General features: G+C 38.6%; 1 protein-coding gene across 2 annotated transcripts in view; it reads left to right on the top strand.

Annotated features, from left to right (window-relative positions):
- The window catches only part of CERS3 (ceramide synthase 3), a 104,773-nt gene that overhangs the window by 43,645 nt on the left and 39,677 nt on the right, over positions 1-21,451 (top strand). For both annotated transcript variants that reach the window (XM_017518759.2, XM_037735062.1), the window contains 6 exons: positions 1,096-1,210; positions 6,775-6,893; positions 11,215-11,272; positions 11,776-11,826; positions 15,495-15,587; positions 18,627-18,755. In XM_017518759.2, the coding sequence (XP_017374248.1) occupies positions 1,096-1,210; positions 6,775-6,893; positions 11,215-11,272; positions 11,776-11,826; positions 15,495-15,587; positions 18,627-18,755 (565 nt within the window). The remainder of the gene's footprint in view (positions 1-1,095; positions 1,211-6,774; positions 6,894-11,214; positions 11,273-11,775; positions 11,827-15,494; positions 15,588-18,626; positions 18,756-21,451) is intronic.

The raw sequence follows: 21,451 nt of genomic DNA, 5'->3' as shown, positions 1-21,451 counted from the left end.
CCCTGGAATCTACTGTCCTGGCTCCCTGCTCAGTCCCCTTTTTAAACAGACGAATGGGTGACTTCCCGTGGCTCCAATCGCCAGCCAAAAGGGCACCTGGACCGGTGTATTTTGTATGGAGAACCGCTGCTCCGGGGCATCGACAAAGCAGCCGCGTGGGGCAAAGCAGCGGTGCCAGCCGGCACAGCCGCGCTGGCCGAAACAGCCGCGCTGGTGACCTGTGGAGCTCCTCTGCCTGGGAATTGCCTAGTCTGTGGGCAATAAAAATGCAGCGTCCACTCACCCTCTGTGCTTTCACTGGGAGCTGCAATCCTGAGCTGTTCCTAAACGGCCATCTTGGATCCTCGCCGGCTAGATAGCATATTTCTAAATAACCAGTCAGGGAAGAAATCACAAGGTATATTAGCAAACATTTGAGATGAATGAAAAAGAAAATGCCATACTAAACTTAATAGAATGCAGCAATAGCACTGTTTGAAGGGAAACTTATAGCTGCAAACACCTATGTTTAAGAGGAAGAAAGACCTCAAATCAATAATGTAATACCTAGACAATTTGTAATACCTAAAACGACTTGCCAATTTTTTGTAAAGTTAAACGTATATTTGCCATACCACCTGTCCTACTGTTAGATATTTGCCCCAGAGTTGTGCCATTTTTTCATATGTTAGAACTTGAAATAGGAATTTAAGATAATAACACCAAATAAAACATTTACTAACAAAACTCTTATTTATTTTAATCCCTGGGAGCCTTTAAAATTCTAACTAGAATAGCTTATTCTAATTCCTAAATCTTGTCTATAAATATATTTGGATTAACATACAATGAATTTTGGAATCGTGCAAGTGTTTTTTTTTTTTTTTTTTTTTTTTTTTTTTTTTTTTTTTTTTTTTTTTTTTTTTTTTTTTTTTTGTATGTATGGTCTGAAACTTTTCTGTTTTGAGAGACAGATTTTAGGTGTAGATAGCCCCAGTGTCAACATAAACAAATGATTGATTTCATTAGAAACCTAAAGTTACAGCTTTAATTTTGTGGTGTCATTGTGGATTTATTCTTAGATTTTGAACTTTGTTTCTTTTCATATTTTTGCAGTTTTGTTGCTTCACCCCTAGCAAAATCATTTGGCATTAAAGAGACAGTGCGAAAAGTTACACCAAATACTGTCTTGGAGAATTTTTTCAAACATTCCACAAGGCGACCATTGCAAGTAAGTACAAATTCTTTGCTTTTTGATTTAAAAATCTTCTTTCTTAATGGTTCAGTTATCTATAGCTTAACTTGTATGTGCAAGAAATCTGTTCAGTTGACCAGCAAATGAGTTGATTCATTTAGATTTATTATTTCTTTCTTCTATTGACAGGTTTAGAACATTACAAGTGTGAAACACATGATAATATAAAATAATAAATGTTAACAGTTGAACTATTGTATTTAACTATAGTGTTGAGCACTAATGATCAGTGCCATAATTTGGGCGTAAAGGTCAAAATTTAGTTTTCTTTTTGAGACAAAATCTCACCCTGTTGCCCAGGCTGCAGTGCAATTGGTCAGTCTCAGCTCACTGCAACCTCTGTCTCCTGGATTCAAGCAATTCTCCTGCCTCAGCCTCCTGAGTAACTGGGATTGCAGGTGTGTGCCACCACGCCCAGCTAATTGTTCGCACCTTTAGTAGAGACAGGATTTCACCATGTTGGCCACACTGGTCTCAAACTCCTGACCTTGTGATTCACCCACCTCAGCCTCCCAAAGTGCTGGGATAACAGGCATGAGCCACTGTGCCTAGCCCAAAATTTAATTTTTAATGATAGAATATATACAAAGTATACAGATGAAAAAGGATAATTGTTAGGACAGAGAAGCCCATATCTGATACCTTTGGTGATTGTGGTGTCATCAAAATACGTTACACGCATTTTGAAAATGTTCATTGGGGTCGCTTTCATGAGTAGGAATGTTATTTTATTCAAAGATTCAACATACTCAGAAATATGCTGTGTCCCTGACTACTCTCTAGGGAGAATTTCTAAGAGAATCACAGTTCTCTTCACAATATAAAATGTCCTTCATTTATGTTGTTGTGCACTGCATATTTACATACATGCAGAAAAAGAAAAAAGAAAAAGTTTTTAATAGTTAAAAAAAATAATGTCCAGGTAAGTCTAGTGTTCACTCCAGTTTTATTATACTTCCATAGTTAAAATGACAGATGAAACAAAGCTTCTCCAGAAGTGGCACAACCTCTATGATGATACAAACAGCTATTCCCAGTAATTTTAAAAGTCAAGTACATATGCTAACACAGTTCTAAAATAGATAGATTTTTGAGGGTCCTGAACTTTATTTGCTGAGTTAAGTTGCTTCTACTATGACAATTACTCTAATTGTTCTCATGGTTTCTCTGCATGTGAAAACACAGTGGGGTATAGTGTCCAGAATTGCTCATAGCAGATGAGAACTGTCTCTAACTTGCTCTGCCCTCAGTTTCTGTATTTGACTGCTTTTGCAACCCAAGGATAGCCTGAAAAGGCATCTTTATATGGTTTTATTCCCATGTGCTTTAAATGACTGCAATCATTCATCTAAATCCTTTTGTTACCACTGGTGATGATAATGCCAAAGCATCCCTTTATTCATTTCAAAAGGGAAATTATTTAGCTATGTTTATGAAAAATTGGGCTCTTTTGGGACCCTTATCATTCTTTTTGTTTGAGAACAACTAACTTTTGTCATACTTCATATAAAATGGGAAGAATAGTGCTGTACTACCACTTAGTTGCTATACTTGCTATTGCTAAGAGCTTCTAGCCAGCTTTTCAGGATATTTAAAATTATCTAGAAAATTTGGTCCTTACCAAGCTTCTCTGCTATGGAGAAAAAATAGCCATGTGACAAAGGAAAACTAAGAAAAGCTGAAAAGCTTCATAGAGTGATAGTCTTTCTTTTTCATGATTAAGATGAGGAAACTTAAGGTCCAGCTGAAGGGGAATGGGTGGTCATGCTGGTAATGAGTGGCTGAATCAAAAGCTGGAATCTGGCCCATACTTCCAGACCAGTAACCTTTCTACCATGCTCCAGTGAGTTCTTTGTCTGTAAATGAATGTTAAAATGTATTTTAAATATTTTGTTGGTAATATTTGTAGATAATACCTGACTTCCTTAGAACAATTGAGCACACAGACCCCAGGATGCTTCTTCAGCAGCTGTAGATTGCACCAGTAAAACAAAACACTTCTGTGTATATGACATCAACTGTGGTCTGGTTAGTACAGAAGGGCATGACATGGTATTGATGAGGCCCAAAATACTGTACACATGAGCCTCCATTGAGAGATTTGGTCTGTGATATTGTACAGTTCTCTTATTATTGTATCTACGCAACCGTATGCCTGTTACATGTATACGTGCATATATCAAGAACAACTTCCAGACGTTTGGGGAAAGACCAACAGCTCTGACCAACAGATCAATTATAGTGCTATAGATAACATGTAGTAACAGTGGAACTTATTATCTAGCCCTTTCCCTTAGCAAAATAAAAAATTACATATATATGAACTGATGCAGAACAAATAGGTTCTGGAAGAGATCTAGAGAAAACGTGGCACTGTGAGACTGACCTCAAGCCAGTTACTGTAATCAATAAAGGTATTCCTGTGTGCTAGCCTGAGCCATTCATAGATTCAAACATTTTTAGAGCAAAAACCTCTTCTAGTGCAGTTTATTGTGCAGGTGAGACATGTGAGAGCCAAAGAGGTGGGGTGGCTCCTCCACTGGCACAGAGGGTTCCCTTTTCAGCCCAGAGGCCCGGTCTCTTGGCCCCATTCAGCACTCCTCCTGCAGGTCATTCAGCCTCTCCTTGCTGAGGCTTTTCCTGCATGTTCCAACGCACTTCTGAATGTTCACAGCAGTAGGTAGTGTAGAGGCTAAAATACAAATTGTGAGGGCAGATCCTGTGGGTTTAGAGCCTGGCTCTGTCACAGACTTTCTGTAAAGAGATGGACTTATTAAACTTCCCGTGCCTCAGTTTCCTCCTCTATGAATTGAATATAATTATATTGTTTATCTCATAGGGCATGTGTGAGGATCAAATTGAGTTAATACATATAAAGTACTTAGAATAGTCCCTGGCACATAGTAGATGCTCAGTAAAGGTCAGCTGTTACTATTTGTGCCATTAATTTTGTACCTATCATGCACTGACTTCCAAAGGAGCATGCTTAAGTATGTCTTCTTGGCTCAAGGGAATTGTCACTTTGTTTCTGAATCATGCTTGCTTTTGTTCCCATGATATCTTGCACTATTTTCTGATAATTATAGATGGTCAATAAATGCTTAATGTTTCACATATTAAAGAAAACACTTTTAGAGATTTTGTTTGCAAGGAGCTTTCTCTCCCAATAATATCATAGTGCGTGGGGCCAGAATTGACAAGACTGATTTTCAACTGGATTCTTCCGTATTCCAGAATAGGAAAAAAAGCTTTGAATAATAAACAATTACTATCTTCTATGTGTGGTGATTAATAATTTATTAGGCAATTATTTGTAGAAGTCATGGGATAATAAAATTGGGTTGTTCTAAGATTTGAGAACATTCCAGAATGAAGACAAGGCCTTCAGTTTGTTTTGCTCACTATTGAATCTCCCATGCCTAGAATGGTGCCTGGCACCAGTGCATAGAGACCCTTTAAATCCTTTCAAATGAATGAATGACTAGAACACTTGAATAAAGCAAGGCCCAGAATCCCTTCAGTCTGAGCACACAGAGCAGAGTGTGGCAGCATGCCAGAGTGTGTCCTGCTAAGCACCAAACAACAGAATTTGAATCATAGTCTCCATTTGGGGGGGTCTGTTCATGTTTGCAAATTATGTTAAAAATAAAGGAATACGTTTTACTTAAGCAATATTTAGTCCATGGTTTTCTTTCTGTGTTTGGACATAAAAATCTCTAGCACTGACACAGCATTCAATAGTTTCATTAGCTCATTCCAGTGCCTTGGTCCTCAAGTCATTCCTCTAAGGTGGGTGGCAGGCATCCTCTTAATATCCCATTTTACGCGGGGGTGAAAGTGCAATGCTTATGCCTACCTAGCTGGAAGGTAGCAGGACTGGATCTTCTGTTTTCAGCTTGCTGCCCTTCCTACCATATCCGATTGCTTTGACACTGTGGTGTTCTTTCCTTCCTGCAAGGGAATATATGAGATCATCTAGCAGAAGCTATCTGCTGGTCACATCTGGCCTGTGGGCCAGATGGCTTTATTTGGCTCTCACGATATTCATCCACAATTGGTTTAAATCTACTTTGAAGCATTGGTCAACATTTTTTAAAACCTAGCGATTTTCCATCAAAATCCTGGATCTGCTCATTTTCTCTGGAAGCGTCAGCCAGATCTTGGTCACACCTGGACCTTTGGGACATAATATGTGCTTTTCTGTCTGCTGTATTCATACAGCTTCCACTTCTTTCCTCAGCACTGAAGCTGAGGGTCAGTTTTATGCCATTTTATTTTAAATATAATAGAATTAAGAAGAAATGGAAATGTTTCCTTTATTTATTTTTTAAGACAAAGTCCTGCTCTGTCGCCCAGGCTGGAATACGGTGGCATGATTTTGGCTCACTGCAAACTCTGCCCCTGAGGATCCAGTGATTCTCCTGCCTCAGCCTTCTAAGTAGTTGGGATCACAGGCGCCTGCCACCACATCTGGCTAATTTTTGTATTTTTAGTAGAGACAGGGTTTCACCATGCTGGCCAGGTTGGTCTCAAACTCCAGACCTCAGGTGATCCACCTGCCTCGGCCTCCCAAAGTGCTGGCATTACAGGCATGAACCACCATACCCGGCAGGAAATGTTTCTCATACTTATTTGGGAAATAAAAGATCAAGAGGGCTGGCATTTTTCATGAGCACATTTCTTTGTGGAAGTGGAGAAGTTTACCATAGGTTTAAAGTACAAAACATGCCTATGTTAAAATCCCACTGTGAAACAGACCTGGCCCACTAGGTCATTTATGTTTCTTTTCTGGCTTGGGTAGAGCTTCGATTTGTAACCTTTGAGCGAAATCTTTCATTCACATTGTTTCCAGTTTTAAATCATAGCCCACAATTTCTACTTCCCAAAAGAGAAGCAATCATCATCATCATCATCATATTTTGCAATTGTTATTTTTTGTTATTGAAGTTATTTTGGATCAGTTTGAAATAGGATCTCTATGTGATTAAATGTAGAAATGGATGGCTAACACCTGTTTGAGTTTTTCCTGCCTTGTCTTCTGGAGTTATCAGAAAGATCATGCAAAATATCAGAAAATGCACTAGCCTAAGTTCTTATCCACACTTTGCTACTAATTTTAGGTTTTGGACAAGTCACTAAAATTTTGGGGGTTTTAGTTCGCCATAGGAAAAATGAGATTGGATTTGATTTTAACTATACCACTCTACCTCGTGCCTAGGAAGTCCTAAGTACATTTTAGCTGAACAGGTGAGCTCACACACGCAACTTGAATGCATGGGTTGCTACCAACTTAGTAAGAATTGATCTTTCTCAGTAACTTAGAGATTTGAGATAGTAATGTGTGTGTGTGTGTGTGTGTGTGTGTGTGTGTGTGTGTTTGTGATTCCATAAGCAAAAGAGGTAAATTCCCTGGATTCAGGTCTCATGGCAGAATTTCTCATCCCCTGCACTGAAGCTCTTGTAACTCAATCTCCCTGTCTCTTGTTTGCCTGTCTGACTCTGCTCTTTATCACTCATTTATTCATTTCATCCCTTTCCAGACTGATATTTATGGACTGGCAAAGAAGTGTAACTTGACAGAGCGCCAGGTGGAAAGATGGTTTAGGAGTCGGCGGAATCAAGAGAGGCCTTCCCGCCTGAAGAAATTCCAGGAAGCTTGGTAAGGAGGATGGGCCGAGCTTGAGGAATGTCCTGTCTGGAGCAGAGCCGTCCTTGCAGAGAGAATACTGCCAGGGCAGCAGAGGGAGGGTTCAGACCCAGCTCTGTCACCTACCCATGTGGTGTTTTAGGTGCCTCACACATTTGCTTTCTCTGCTTCCTCCACTCCTTTGGTAATTGGGTAAGATCTGAACTCTATTTATCGGGCAGCCTGCTGGACCAGAGTAGGTTCAGAGAGACTCTGCACCATGAACTCTCTAAGATGAACAAGAGAACTTATATACTCAGCCTGAAGCCCAGAAAAATCATAAAAATGTAGTAACTGGTGATTCTCTTTTGTTAGGGTCAGGGTTGGCCCTAGGTCACCGGACTTTATCACCTGTTTCCAACCATGACAATTGTAAGAGCAGAGAATGTCTGCAAGGATGCGTGTTCCCTCTCAGAACGCTGAAAAGGCCTCTCTCTGTGGTGCAGCTCATTACCTCAGCCCTGCTGTGGGTGCACAGCCTATCCTCTTGGTTCCCCGGTAGGCTTGGTAGGAGGATCAGAATGAGCTAGGGCATCCAGTGGGGTTTTTTCAGAGCTGGCTACTTTGAGTCCATTCTGAGGGCAAGGAGATTGCAATGGATTTATTTTTAGTTTCATTTGAGTTCTGCTTCCCCCCCCCTTGGATACTGTAGTACTTCAGGGCTTTCTCTTGTGGCAGAAACTGACACCTGTGCCAAAAAATGGTGGACCAGGTTATTGCTGTCACTTTGCTTGCCCTTCTTTGTATTCAGACAAATGTGGATGAGTTGGGCTGTGTTCAGTGCCACAATCTACACACCAGCAGTGTTCCATCTTCCTGCCTGTTTCTTAAGGCCCTCCCTCAAAATGTCCAGTGACTTCCACCAGATGTTTTTGTTTTGAGGCTGAAATGAATAAGGGAGCTGATGTGAGACCCTCAAATAAGCAAACAGAGGCTGTGGAAGTCTAAACTTTAATGACTTCCTTTAATTCATCTATATGTTCCTTATCTTATAATCCAGCTGTGAAACTGGGTGATGTTTAGAGAGATAGACCGTTCTTCAGGATGGCCCCAACACTCACTCACTCCTCACCAAAGGCTTCCATTGCCTTTCTCACAGCAGCTTGAGGTATATGAGTTTGACCAGCATCTTCTGGTTTTTAGGTCTTGGAAGTTTAGTAAATATAATATTGATTTCCTGCTAATTTCAGCTTGGCACAAATATAGCTCTCTAACCATCAGCACAAAACAGTACAAGATGGAGCTCATCTCACATTACATCCTCCTTTTTCTTGCTCTCATTCATTCGTTTGTTCATTCTTGCTAACAGATGAGTCTTAAAGTCCCCAAGCAGGGACTAATTCAACACCTCTGAGCTCAATCATATTTTAATGAAATTCTCTGGCAATTTTTTATACATTACAGTGCTTTATAGGTTATAATTGTTCACTCCTTCTGCCAATGATGTGAGACAGTCAGGGAAGGTGGGGTTACCCTGCTTCAATGAGAAATTGAACATCCATCTAGTTTAAGGGTCTCTTAGGTGTTTGAATGGCTGTTGCATTCAGATCTTCTGACTCCTATTCTGACTATTTCTTGTTCCATCACACTGCACTGGCACCTAATGCTTACCTCTCAGCAAGCAGAGGATCCCTAAATTGAGTAATATTTGGGCACCTGGCCATGTCAGTAAGCCTACTGACGTTTGCGACAGAGTTCAGGCTGGAGAAGAGAACTTCAAGTTACCCTTAACAGTCAGGCAGGCAATGCAGAGGTACAGGTTAGTATCTTCTGTGTGCATAGCACTGTGTTAGATTTTGTGGAGTTCTAAATTTTAAGAGGGAAGTAACGTGTGAGTCATGGTCACCAGCCTTAAAACAGTCAGTTAGGGAGGCCAGGTTATCACACACAAAACCATAACATCTATTGTCACGCCACCCCAGTGGCACATGGGAGCATATACCAACAGATATGACATCATGTTTAGATGTGTTGTGGGAATTGAGAGGCAATGGCATCAGCATGGCTGGAGAAGTTAAAGGCTTTCTAGAGAAGGGAAGACATAGGTTGGACCTTGAAGAATGGGTTGGTTTTCCATAAGAAAAGAAAGCAGGGTTTGAGGCAGTATTTTCAAATAAGGCAAAGACACAAAGCAGGAAATTATGCAATATATCCAGGACACAGTAAGTGGGCCCACAAATCAAATTTAAGCTTCATTTTATTCTTTAGCAACACCACACATTTATTCTAAATTAAAAGTTATGGGCTAGATAAACAGACTAAACCTAATGCCATGTGCTGTTTAATTGTACAGGGACTCTGCTTTTTAAAATCAGCTGTGGGATGTGCTACAGAAATCATATCAGGAGATACCTAACTTCAGCCTTTTGAAAGTCTCTGGGAACTTAATTCTCACACCAGCTCCTAAAATTACTTTCCAACAGGCAGAGAAATTCCTCGGTAACATCAGGGTGGACGAGCCCCCAGGCACTGTGAGCTCAGCATATTGCTTCCTGGGTTACTTTCTTTCATGGTGACCCTTGTACCCTATTCCACAGCCTTCAGGATTTTAATACATAAGGGTCCTTTTTAAAAAAAAATATCAAATTCCACATTTGCTGACCACTTTTTCATTTAAAAATACACATTTTAGCTTAGCAATGAGAAGGGACTCCCAAGTCCGTAGGTATCCAGGTAGGAGAATCCTCGGTGTGGGAGAAAGGGCTCTCCCTGGCTGGGTGGATGCGGCCTCACCCTCCTCTGACCGCTCCACACAGCGTCCCTACTGCCGACCCCCGTCTGGTCCTGGCAGTGTTTCTCATGCTTTGCTCAATTTCTCCAGTCCCTCCTTTCACCCTCACCATTGCTGCCCAACCAGTTCATTTCTGAATGATTTTCCAGTGGGTTTTCTCCCTTCCCATGATTATATTTATCTCATTCTTTCCTGGAAAAAAAAAAGTTTTCTTATCTTAGGTTCATTTAATTTGATTGAAATGACATTGACAAGGACTTTGTCATTCATCTTTTCAGTGACGTGCAGCAATTCTCATACTTTATAGAGTGTCAAGACCCCTTGTTCTCTTAAAAACTCTTGAAGATCCCGAAGAACATTGATGTGTGTTATACCTGCTGATAATTACTATATTAGAAGTTAAAACTGAGATGTTTATAAAACGGGAGAATGTACAAACGCACATTTCATCAGTGCAATTTTATTCAGAGAAATACCGTGATCACATGTCACATAACCTCACTCGTGAGAGAATGAGAGGGAAAAAAAACAAATAAGTATCAGTATTATTGTGAAGATATTCTGACCTCAGGGTTCCCTGGCACACACTTTGAGAACCCCTGCTATAGGGCTTCTCTGAGTAGGATTTGTCCAGAAACATGTGAGACTTGGCTGTATTCTTGCATCTGAGTATTACTGCCCAAACTTGGGTGAGTTTTCTGATCTCTCTTAGCTTCAATTTCCTATAGGAAATTGGCTGTTAGCAATAGTCTGTAGCATCAGCTTCATAATCTTGTAAAAACAAAAATGTGATTTGTAAGTATTTTGGCATATACCTCAAAAAGATAAGAATGCTTTATTGTAAGCATGATTGCAGTATCAGTATCTTTTTTATTTAATAAAAAAGTATGATTTTTTTTATTTAATAAAAGATTCTTATTTAATAATAGCTCAGTGTTTAGATTCCTGATTGTCTCATAATTTTCTTTACAGTTTGTTGATTTGAATCAGGATCTAAATAAGATTCATTTGTTGTAATTGGTAGATATGTCTTCTCAGTCTCTTAGTTTATAGGTCTTTCTCCAAACAGGAGGAAAATCTTTTCTTTCAAAACCTGCTTTTAGGACAGAAGACTAAAGTCTGGCCACATAAAAACCTTTTAACTGGGAATTAAATGGGGGTAAGAGAAATAAATAGACTAATTAGAATCCTTCTTGGTAATACTAACATCAACCCACTGTTTATTGTGTGCCTGGAACTGGGCTAGCCATTATGATAATAATGGCTACCATTTATTGTTGCTTACTTTATACTAGGCCTATTATCACAGATTTTCAGTTCTTTTCACATTTCGAGGTGGTATTGTTATTGTCATTTTACAGATGAGGAAGTCAGGCTTCCTGAGGTTAAATGATTTACCTGAGGTTGTGGCCATCTATTAAGGGGGGCAGAGCCAGCATAGAAACTTAGATTTGTCTGACTCCAAAATGTTTGTTCTTTGTAAACTCTGCCATACCTAATCATTTTCTCCTCAAATCCCTGTCATGTTTACGAGAAAGTAAAGATTTTTCTTTCTTTTGGCAGCTGGAGATTTGCATTTTACTTAATCATTACTGTTGCTGGAATTGCATTTCTTTATGATGTAAGTTATCTTTTTATATCTTTGATTGGAATTTGTCTTTAATGTTTGAAATTCTTGTCTGTGAATTCCTTTAGGATATAGTACTTTCAATAAGATAACCAGTTTTAGAGATTTTGCTCAAGATTCAAGATTTCTCTCAAATATTGCTACAGATATCTCAGGATATTTTTATTCCTATAGAAGCAATAATATAATTAATTCAGAAATAATTTTGTTCATATAGTCACTTGTTTGAAACAATTTCCTCTAAGAGACAGCACTATTTACTTAGGTTTGCTAGTAGTGAATTTCACAGAGGTGTTATATAGGAATATGTTAAAAAAAAAATTCCCTAAAGAGGGAGAAATATGTGCAATAGAAGCAAAATAATGTGGCAAAGGACGATTTCCTGTGCATTTTTGCCTGCTATAAATGACATAAGGTGGAGCTTAGGTTTTCTGCCAAAATTGGCATTTGACACTAACAAATTTATTTCTCAAATGTTGACTTTTTTTTTTCCCCAGAAACCTTGGTTATATGATGTAGGGGAGGTTTGGAATGGCTATCCCAAACAGGTAAGTCCCCTCTGGTGGATTCCTCCCCTTACTTCCACATTGAGGTCCCTCAAATTATCTCCTTAGTTAGGTCTTGGTCCCCTGCTACTCCTTGTTCACTACTATGTCATCCCTGCCACTTATTTTAGTTGAGCTTCCTCATCCTTATTGACCCTCATTTGTCTCATTTCTTTAGTTTGTGTACAGTTAATGTAATTACATATTTGGGTTTAAATCTACCATTTTAGTATTTAATTTTTTACTTGTACCGCTTGATGCATTTTCTTTTATACTCCCCTCTTGCTTTCCTATGGGACTGTCAAGTTATTTTTTAAAAATACTGCTGTTTTTCCTCCCTCATATTGACTTTTCAGTTACATATGCTTTTGTTCTTCTAGTAATTATCTTAGACATTACTGTATATGTCCTTCACTTATTACAGTCTGATACAAATTGATGTTCTTACCTCTTTCCACTCACTGAAAGGTCATTAGAATATACCATATATCCTCCGCCTTCAAATGTTTAAAACCTTACAAGTCATTTCCATTATTGTTTTTATAAATCTGTCAAGTAACCCTTTTTGTGCTATTCCTTGCTTCCTATATTTCCATGTTTCCATCTGGGATTATTTTCCTTCTGGCTGAGGGAGTACCTTTGCTATTTTTTTTTTAATGGTGGGTATGCCAGATTTTGTTAGAAAAATGTTACCATATTGCCTTTGATTTTTAAAGGATATTTTTGCTGAGTTTAGAATTCTAGATTAGCAGTTATTTTCCTCACTTTTAATGATGTTATTTCATTGTCTTCTAGATCTCATCAGTTCTATAAGAATTCAGCTGTCACTTTTACTTTTGCTTCTTTGAACATGTCTTTTTTCTCTTTTTGGCCAATTTTCATATTTTGTCTTTCAGTTTTATTATGATATACATCAATGTGCTTATCTTTGAATTTATCCTGCTTAATGTCTGTAGAACATCTTGAATCTGTGACTTGATGTCTTCAGTCATTTTGGGAAAGTTCTTATCCATTGGTTTTGTTCCATCCTCTTTCCAGACTCCTTTGAAGTTCCAGTTACAAATTTGCTACTATACTAGACCTTTACGCTAGGCCCCTTATGTGTCTCATGCTTTTAAAAATATTTTCCATTCTCTTGCCTCTCTGTGCTTCAGTCTGTTGGGAGAGAGTTCTACACAGGTATCTTGCATACCCTGTGAATTCAAGCACTGACTGCTTTTTGTTTTAGATGATCTTTTCAAGGATGTTTGTACAGCAAACAGCCATAGAAGATAGAAATAATGTCTCCCTATGGAGCAAAGAGTAAGCAAGTTATTGTCCATTATGAAAGGTCAGGTTCTCTAGCTCAGGGTTCTTCTCTTATAACACAACCCACAATGTGTGCAGTTATCATCTGACCCTTAGCCCTATAAGGATGGGGAAAGGGAAGATCGGCCCAAATACTGGTATTCTGGTTACTGCTATTAATGTGAGTCACAAACTACCTGCTGTCTACCAGGGTTTCTGCTATCTTCTACCAGCATTCATGGAACTTGTGGCAAACTGACTTATTAGCTTGCAACTAGGGTAAAATGTCAGACACTTCATTGTTCTGGATATTTTCTACTTTCCTGTCCTCCAGTTCACTGGTGCTTTTCTTAAGCAGTGTCGAAATCTACTATTAAACACATCTTTTTAGTTCTTAATTTCAGTTATTATATTTTTCAGTTCTCAAATTTTTATTTTTTAATGGATCCCAGTTCTCTACTGCAGTTTTTCCCTTTGAGCTATTTTTGAAATTATTTTAAAATCAGTCTGATAAGTCTGATCTCTTGATCACCTGTGGATCTCTTTTCTCTCTTGCTCCTGTCTCCTTATGCTTGATAGCTTTTAATGAAATGACAGACATTGTATATGAAAAAGTATAGATAGGATGATATTACCTTCCTTCACGGAGAACTTACTTTCACTTCTGTTAGGTGTTAGAATAGGGGCAGATCACCTTTAATTATTGATTGAGCTGATCCAAGGTAGACTTCAGTCTTTGTAAGGCAAGTATATTTCCAACTTACCCATATGCTAGGGTATTCTTCAGTGATTTCAATTAAAATATTACAGTGTTTACCATGACTCCTTTTCATTAGTCAGCTGGAGCACCAATTTACTTCCTAGTACTCTGATATTACAGATACTACTGCTTAACTTCTGCTGTTTCTTAGTTGCTTGGCTCCATACTGCTTATAAATTGGCATATACAGAATTTATGATAGATATAGGATGGTATTCTTTGAATTTATTCTTAGGGCCTACAGTACTTCTTGAAAAATAGGGTTCAGTTGAAATAAAAGGTTCACTCTAATGCATTTTTCTTCTCTTTAGGATCTTGACTCTACAGGTTCTGGATGCCCTACTTGCTCTCTGATGCCTTCAGTAGATATTCCTTCTTGTCTTTTATCCAGATTTTTAAGTTGTTCTTAAAAATCTGTCTCATTCTTTTATGGCCTTATCAAGGATGATGAGTTGACCCAAAAAATTAGTTATTTTAATATGTTAGCCTCAGCATTAAAGAATTAACGAAGATTAGACCATAAGGGACCCAGGAATTATCTAGGCCAAACTCCAGGCCTATCATCTTCCATCTCTAACTTACTCATATCTTCTCAGGTGTATCAGTTATCTCTTGGTACCTAACAAACCATCCCCAAAACTTAGTGCCTTCAAATAACAACCATTTATTTGCTCTTGATTTAGCTGTCAATTTAGTCTAGGCTCAGCTAAGCAGTTTTTCTGCTCCATATGGTGTCAACTGAGTTCATTCATGCATTTTCAGACAATTGGAAGGCTGGCTAGGGAATAATGGCTCAAGTTCATGGTGACTTCATTCATAGTGTTGGCAGTCAGCACCTCGATTTTCTCTTTTGGGGCCTCTTCAGCAGGATGGCTCAGGATTCTTACATGGTACTTACAAAGTCTCTGCGTGCATCACATTTTCTTATGTCTCCTTGACCAAAGACCAGGATCAAGTCCATAGTCAGTGTTGGAGCAGACTGTACAAGGGCTTGGATATCAGAAGGCAACATTCATTGGGAGCATTAAGTAAGAGTCTAGCACACCAAGTAATGTGATGTCTCAACTTAGCTAAAATAAACACCACCACTCCCACTATAAAATTATTAAGAACATTCTAGCTATCAAAATTTTATTCTTTTATTCAGAAGATATTTTTAGTGTTCTTAAACAATTATGCATATTTTATTACTGTTCCATTTGAGAATGGGCTAATTCTGATCACCAGCCTGTCACCAGAAAAGAGGTTAAGACATCAGATTTTGAGTAGTATTCAGGAAACATTAATCAAAGTAAATAATGGGACCAGCAGAAAAGAATTCCCATTGTTTCTAAGTAAAGATTTATAATTAAAAAAAATTTTAAACTTAACTCTAAATAAACTAAAGTAAGGCACTTACACCTGTGGTAGTTGTATTTAACTTTTGAAACAAAACATTTAACTTGGTTTTGGAATACTTGTCTACCCTTTTAGAAATAAAATGCCTTGAGATATCCTTAATTTCTTTGTTGAAATGTAAATAGAAATAAAAATCATTGTTATTTTATAGAATACAGTGAGATAGAAATAGGCATAAGTAGTAGGTTTTAGTGCATTAAAATGAGTTGCTTCTTCTTTTCCTCAGCCCCTGCTGCCATCCCAGTACTGGTACTACATTCTAGAAATGAGTTTTTATTGGTCTCTGTTATTTAGACTTGGCTTTGATGTCAAAAGAAAGGTAAGTGTCTTATTTACAAAGCTTCTTTATCAATTTCTTCAAAAATTTCCATTTCCATGCCCCAGATTATAATCTTGAATTTATATTTTTCTGTGTATTTGGGTCCAGTTCATTGCTTTTGTGTGCTTTATAGTACATAGAATAGTGCTAATTATACTCATGTTTTGGTGCCTTGGCAAACATTTGTAGTGAAATATTGTAAAAACTGTGAAGCTCTACCTCTGTTCAATAAGAAAAAAACATCTCCTTTATGTGTCTGTTTCTTTTGGTTTGGTAATGTAATCAATGCAAAGAAGAAATGTCCATCAATGCAAAGAAGAAACATGTTAGTAGTGTTAATTCTGCAACCACATCTTTTCGTTAATTGCAAAACCACCTTATATACAACTTTTTTTATGTTTTCAAAGACATTGAAAATATTTTTCCCCTTAATTCATCAAATATATTTATGAGGAAATAAAATAAAACAAAGTGTCCTTGCTTTGGGCACTATTAGCTTTGCTTTATATTCAGGGAAACTCAGTCACAGGCATGAGAAATGCCACTACTGAGGTCACGAAGTGAGGTATTTTAGAAACTGTTTGGTTATTACTGATTCCTGATTACTGATCCAGCAAACCATGTTAAAGCCTGAATGCAATCGTAAGATTTTGTCATATATGTAAGCAACTGAGATCAAATGATAAATACTCTTGGCATATATTCATAAATTACATCATAAGTAAAAGGCTGGTTTGCAGCAAAATTTGTATGATAAATACAATTACGTTTAATGTTGGATAAACCAGTTTAGCTTGATTAAATGTTTTAGTTGAGTGATGGTGGCCATTACCCATTACTAAGGGACACACTACAGTTAATTGGACAACTTAAGACATGAGGAATATAAATATAAGAGCACACTGTGAAAAACTGTGATAGAAATAATCATCATTTCCATACAACTCAATAATAGCTAAAGATTAACTGTACTAACTTTAAGCTAGGAATACATCAAAATTTAACCAGTTGAGTCATTTTCTCAAGGGATAGAGTTAAAAATCATCATTTTTTAGAATGTCTTTATATACAGGCAGGTTGATCTTGTATTTCATCTACCTTTGATTTTGCTGTAGTTGACTTCCCTTTTATTATTTACAGGTGTATTGAACATCTTCTCAAATTAAATATAAATATATGTTTTATAATGATGGATCTTCAGAAACATAAAGCTACTGGGAGGTGACTAAAGCACAGGGCCCAGAGTCAGGTCTCCGGGGTTTGAATTCCTGGCTTCACCACACACTACCATTTCCAGCTAGTTGGTTAATTAAACTCTCTAAACTTGATTTCCTCATCTATAAAATGGAGTTAAAGATAGTTCGTATCTTCTCTGGTTGTTGTGTGGATTAAGCAGGTTAATCTATATAAAATACTTCCTGATATACAGCAAGTGCTCAATAAATTGAGCTATTATTGATACTGTATTTGCTTTGGCTATGAGGAAACTGAAATCTTTAAGTTTTTAAAACATCTTTATTGAGATATCCAGATATAACACAATTAAACTGTCTAAAGTGTGCATATTCAGAGTTGTGCAATCATCACCACAGTCAATTTTAGAACACTTGTATCACCCCAAGAAGAAACCCTATGCCCTTTGGCAGTCACTCCCCATTTCTCTCAACCTCCCCAGACCTTGGCAACCCAATCTTCTTTGTCTCTATAAATGTGCCTAATCTGGCTATTTCATATAAACGGAATTATACAATATGTGGTCTTTTGTGTTTGCCTTCCTTCACTTAGTGTAATATTTTCCAGGTTCATCCATGTTATGGCATGTATCAGTACTGCATTACTTTTTATTGCTAAGTAATAGTCCATTGTACAGATGGATGAATTTTATTTATCCTCTTATCAGTTGATGGATATTTGGGTTGTTTCCTGCATTTGGCTATAATGAATAATGCTATGGATATTCATACACAAGTTTTTTGCATGAACATATATTTTCATTCTACCTAAGAGTGGAATTGCTGGGCCATATGGTAATTCCACCTAATCTTTTGAAGAACTGTCAGACTGTTTAACAAAGCAGCTACACCATTTTGCATTCCTACTAGCATTGTATTAGAGTTCCAGTTTCTCCACATCCTTGTCAGCACTTGTTATTGTTCATCTTTTTTATTGTAGCCATCCTAGTGGGTGTGAAGTGCTATCTCTTTGTGGTTTTAGTTTATATTCTCCTGATGGCTAATGACTGAACATGGTTTTATGTGTGAATTGGACATTTGTATATTTTCTTTGCAGGAAACCTTTAAGTTTTTATTATACTCGGTGACAGTAGCTTTCCTTAGCCTAGATTTTTTTTTTTTTTGAGTCAGAGTTTCGCTCTTGTTGCCCAGGCTGGAGTGCAATGGTGCAATCTCGGCTCACCGCAACCTCCGCCTCCTGGGTTCAGGCAATTCTCCTGCCTCAGCCTCCTGAGTAGCTGGGATTACAGGCACACGCCACCATGCCCAGCTGATTTTTTGTATTTTTAGTAGAGACGGGGTTTCACCATTTTGACCAGGATGGTCTCGATCTCTTGACCTCGTGATCCACCCGCCTCGGCCTCCCAAAGTGCTGGGATTACAGGCGTGAGCCACCGCGCCCGGCGATTTTCTTATTTTATAGGCACTAACTTATATAGTGGTTGTGTAGATTTATTATATCAATCTTTTATTCTTTTATGGGAATAGGCAGGGGATAAACAACAATGTAGGTGTGTACCGTAATATGCTTGTGTGTGTCTGCATTTATTCTGTGTTGGGGGGCAGTGTGTGTGTATACATACATCCAGTGCCGGGATGATATCTCAAAGTTAAATGACTTCATCAACAAGAATAATACTTGTCTTAGCTCCCTCACAAGGACTATGTTTAAGAATTAAAACAATTTTATAAATTTCAAAACATGCAGATATAAGTTGTTGGTTTCATCGTCATTATTGCTATCTCTTCCAGTGATTGGGAAATAACTGTATTTGCTTAATGGCTTCTATTTCCCCTCATTCTATAGGATTTTCTAGCTCATATCATCCACCACCTGGCTGCTATTAGTCTGATGAGCTTCTCTTGGTGTGCTAATTATATTCGCAGTGGGACCCTTGTGATGATTGTACATGATGTGGCTGACATTTGGCTGGAGGTAAACATTTGCCATTAAAAAACTAATGACAATACCACGTCCTGGGTGTTCGTAACTGCCCACAGAAGTGATTGTGAGCGATTTAGCAGGGGTCTCTGTCCTGAAAACACCCAAAGTCTGAGAATATCTCTAGATTCCCAGATTCTCCAAGATTACAGAAATGAAACCTCCTAGTTTTAATTTTCAATGCTTCTCCATGGTAGTAGAAAGATGTTAATTTGTGGGATTCCACTTCTGGAAGTTGCATGCACATGCTCACGCAGAAAGTAAGACAGGATATTTGCAGAAGAAATAAACTCTAATCTTTTAAAAGGAAAACTTGGATTTATGACATTGAGGATTCTCAAATTTGAATCACATCATCTATTCACTTAGGTCAATGCTTGAATACCCATTGAATGTTCATGCTACCCCACCCTACCCTCCCCCAGCCTAATCCCTTGCTTTAAGGAATATAAACTGATTGTTTTTAAGGCCCTCATTTTCTAAGGGAGGAAGAGGGCTTAGGATGTTTTCTGAAGGAGTCAACATTAAAATAAGAGTCTTCCTAATCTCACCCCACACAAAATAGAAGAAACAAAGGCCCGTTGGGATTGTTTTCCGGACCTGCTTCTGTTCTGTTTTGATTCCTGTTGACCCCAGGCAGTGATGGAATGGTTCCCTTCTCTGCCAGGTCTCCTGCTGTATTTAGAGCAACAGTTCCCAGAACTGCCGAGTTATTTATTTAAATACACTCATTTATAATGAATCCAGGGGAAATGATGCTAAACCATTTCACATTTGGAATTGCTTCTTGAAGGGCTAACAATTGAATATAGGTTGATATGGAAGAAATTAAATTTAATAGAACCTTATTCTAGGTCAGTGTTTAGCAAACTTCTTGGCAAAAGGCCAGGTAGTAAATTTAGTTTTGTGGGCCACGTATGATCTCTGTCACATATTCTTTCTTTGTTTTTTGTTTTTTGCTTTTTTTAATGTCCCCTTAAAAATGTGAAAACCATCCTTAAGGGCTGATTAGCTTTAGCCCGTGGGCTGGATTGTAATTTACCAAACCCTGTCGTAGAAGTTACCAGAAGTCATTTGCAGCCATTTCAAAGCAACTGGCCACTTAAAGTATCCCCTGTGTACAGAATTTTGTTTCTACCTTGTATGTAATCATAATTAGACATGTAAATTCCATTCAAAAGGTCAAGATTATTATATGTGCTTCAGGGTAACAAATGGCTTCTCAGGAGAAGGATTGTGCCAGTTTTTCTGCAAGGCGCTCTCTGGATGCAGCCCTCGCTGCTGTAATTACCTCCTTCTCTGATTGTATCTCAGTAATCCTGACGGAAAATTAAGACCACATTGGCCCTGTCTTAAGAATTTTATACTACTCCATTGCTTCTAAGCTCTCATGTTCAATTGCCTTTGGTGTGCGTCCAATGTAAAACAGCCCCATTGTGTTATTAGAGGGGAGGTAGATGTTCAGCCTGGGAAGAAACACGGGCTTGCCCTGCCTACCCTCCCCACCCTTCCATTGATGTGACATGATTCCCCAAGTGACTTGGGCAAATCACTTATTGTTTTGTTTTCTGGCCCCAGCTGTAACATGAGAAGTCATATCTGTCCCTTGGGGTATGTGGTAAACTTTAGCTCATTATTATCGGAAAATGTTCTGAAGTCCTTAGGTAAAAAAAGAAGAAAAATGAACTGTCCAGTTTTAGAGTTTCCCTCATGAGCAAACTGTAAGAACAGTTTCATGTTGCTAATGATTGTGAATCATTCTCAATTCACCAGTCATGATCTGACGTGAAGTTCAATGAGCAAGGCTGGTACCTTCCATCAGCTGGTAGTAGACACAGTATTAAGTGGTAGCAGGGGCCTGTTTGTGATGCTCTCCCACGGCTTCCTTGAATAGTGTGTGTTTTAGGGTTTGTTTTCTCAGTCAAGTTCTAGTTGAACCCAGACACGGCACAACTTTTGCCCCTGGCTTCCTTGAGATGGTGCCTATTTATCTTTCGTATTTCTCAAGACACTAGGGTCATTTCCTTGCTCTTTTTTTTTTTTGGAGGAAAAACAGCTTTCACATCTGCCATTCTCACTCATAAGTGACTTTTGCCTTCTTCATACATCTTCCTGATCCTCTTAAGTTTCCACGTGGTCAAATTTGGATCCAAGACCCAATGTCCCGACTGATACTTAGCAAACAAAGGGGCTGCTGTCTCCCATTTCATTACACAATCCAGAATATGTTCTGTGTATGTTTTGCCCCAAAAAATGCTCCTTTGCCCTCACAAGTGGACTCACAGGGATCCTCTCTCAGCCCTATGTACATCTCTCGCTTCCCACCCCGGCTGGCCTCTGATCCTTCCACCAGCTTCCTGCTCTGTCACAGTCACGCTGAATTCGGGCTTTTCTCCCCACACCTGTTTCCCACCTGCTGGGCACACCAGCCTTTCTGTGTCAGCAACTGATGCTGTTCCTGGGGGGCCCTCTACCAACCCAACAGTCAGGCCATATTCTTATCCCTGTATGGCAAAGTATGAAAAATGTCATGTGAACCCTTCCTGGAGTATAAATATGTTGCCTCTCTTGCTCCGGAAAGGCCTTGAGCTTCTGGTGTGAAGCTGGTTCTGAAACTGCCCAAGTCTAAGCCATGTTCTCTAGAAGAATGATCTGTGCCCCAGCAACTCCTCCCACCTCCTGCTCCCGGA

This window comes from Cebus imitator, unplaced genomic scaffold (assembly GCF_001604975.1).
Source record: "Cebus imitator isolate Cc_AM_T3 unplaced genomic scaffold, Cebus_imitator-1.0 Scaffold19, whole genome shotgun sequence".
Classification (NCBI taxonomy): domain Eukaryota; kingdom Metazoa; phylum Chordata; class Mammalia; order Primates; family Cebidae; genus Cebus; species Cebus imitator.
This window is presented reverse-complemented; position numbering and strand designations above follow the sequence as displayed.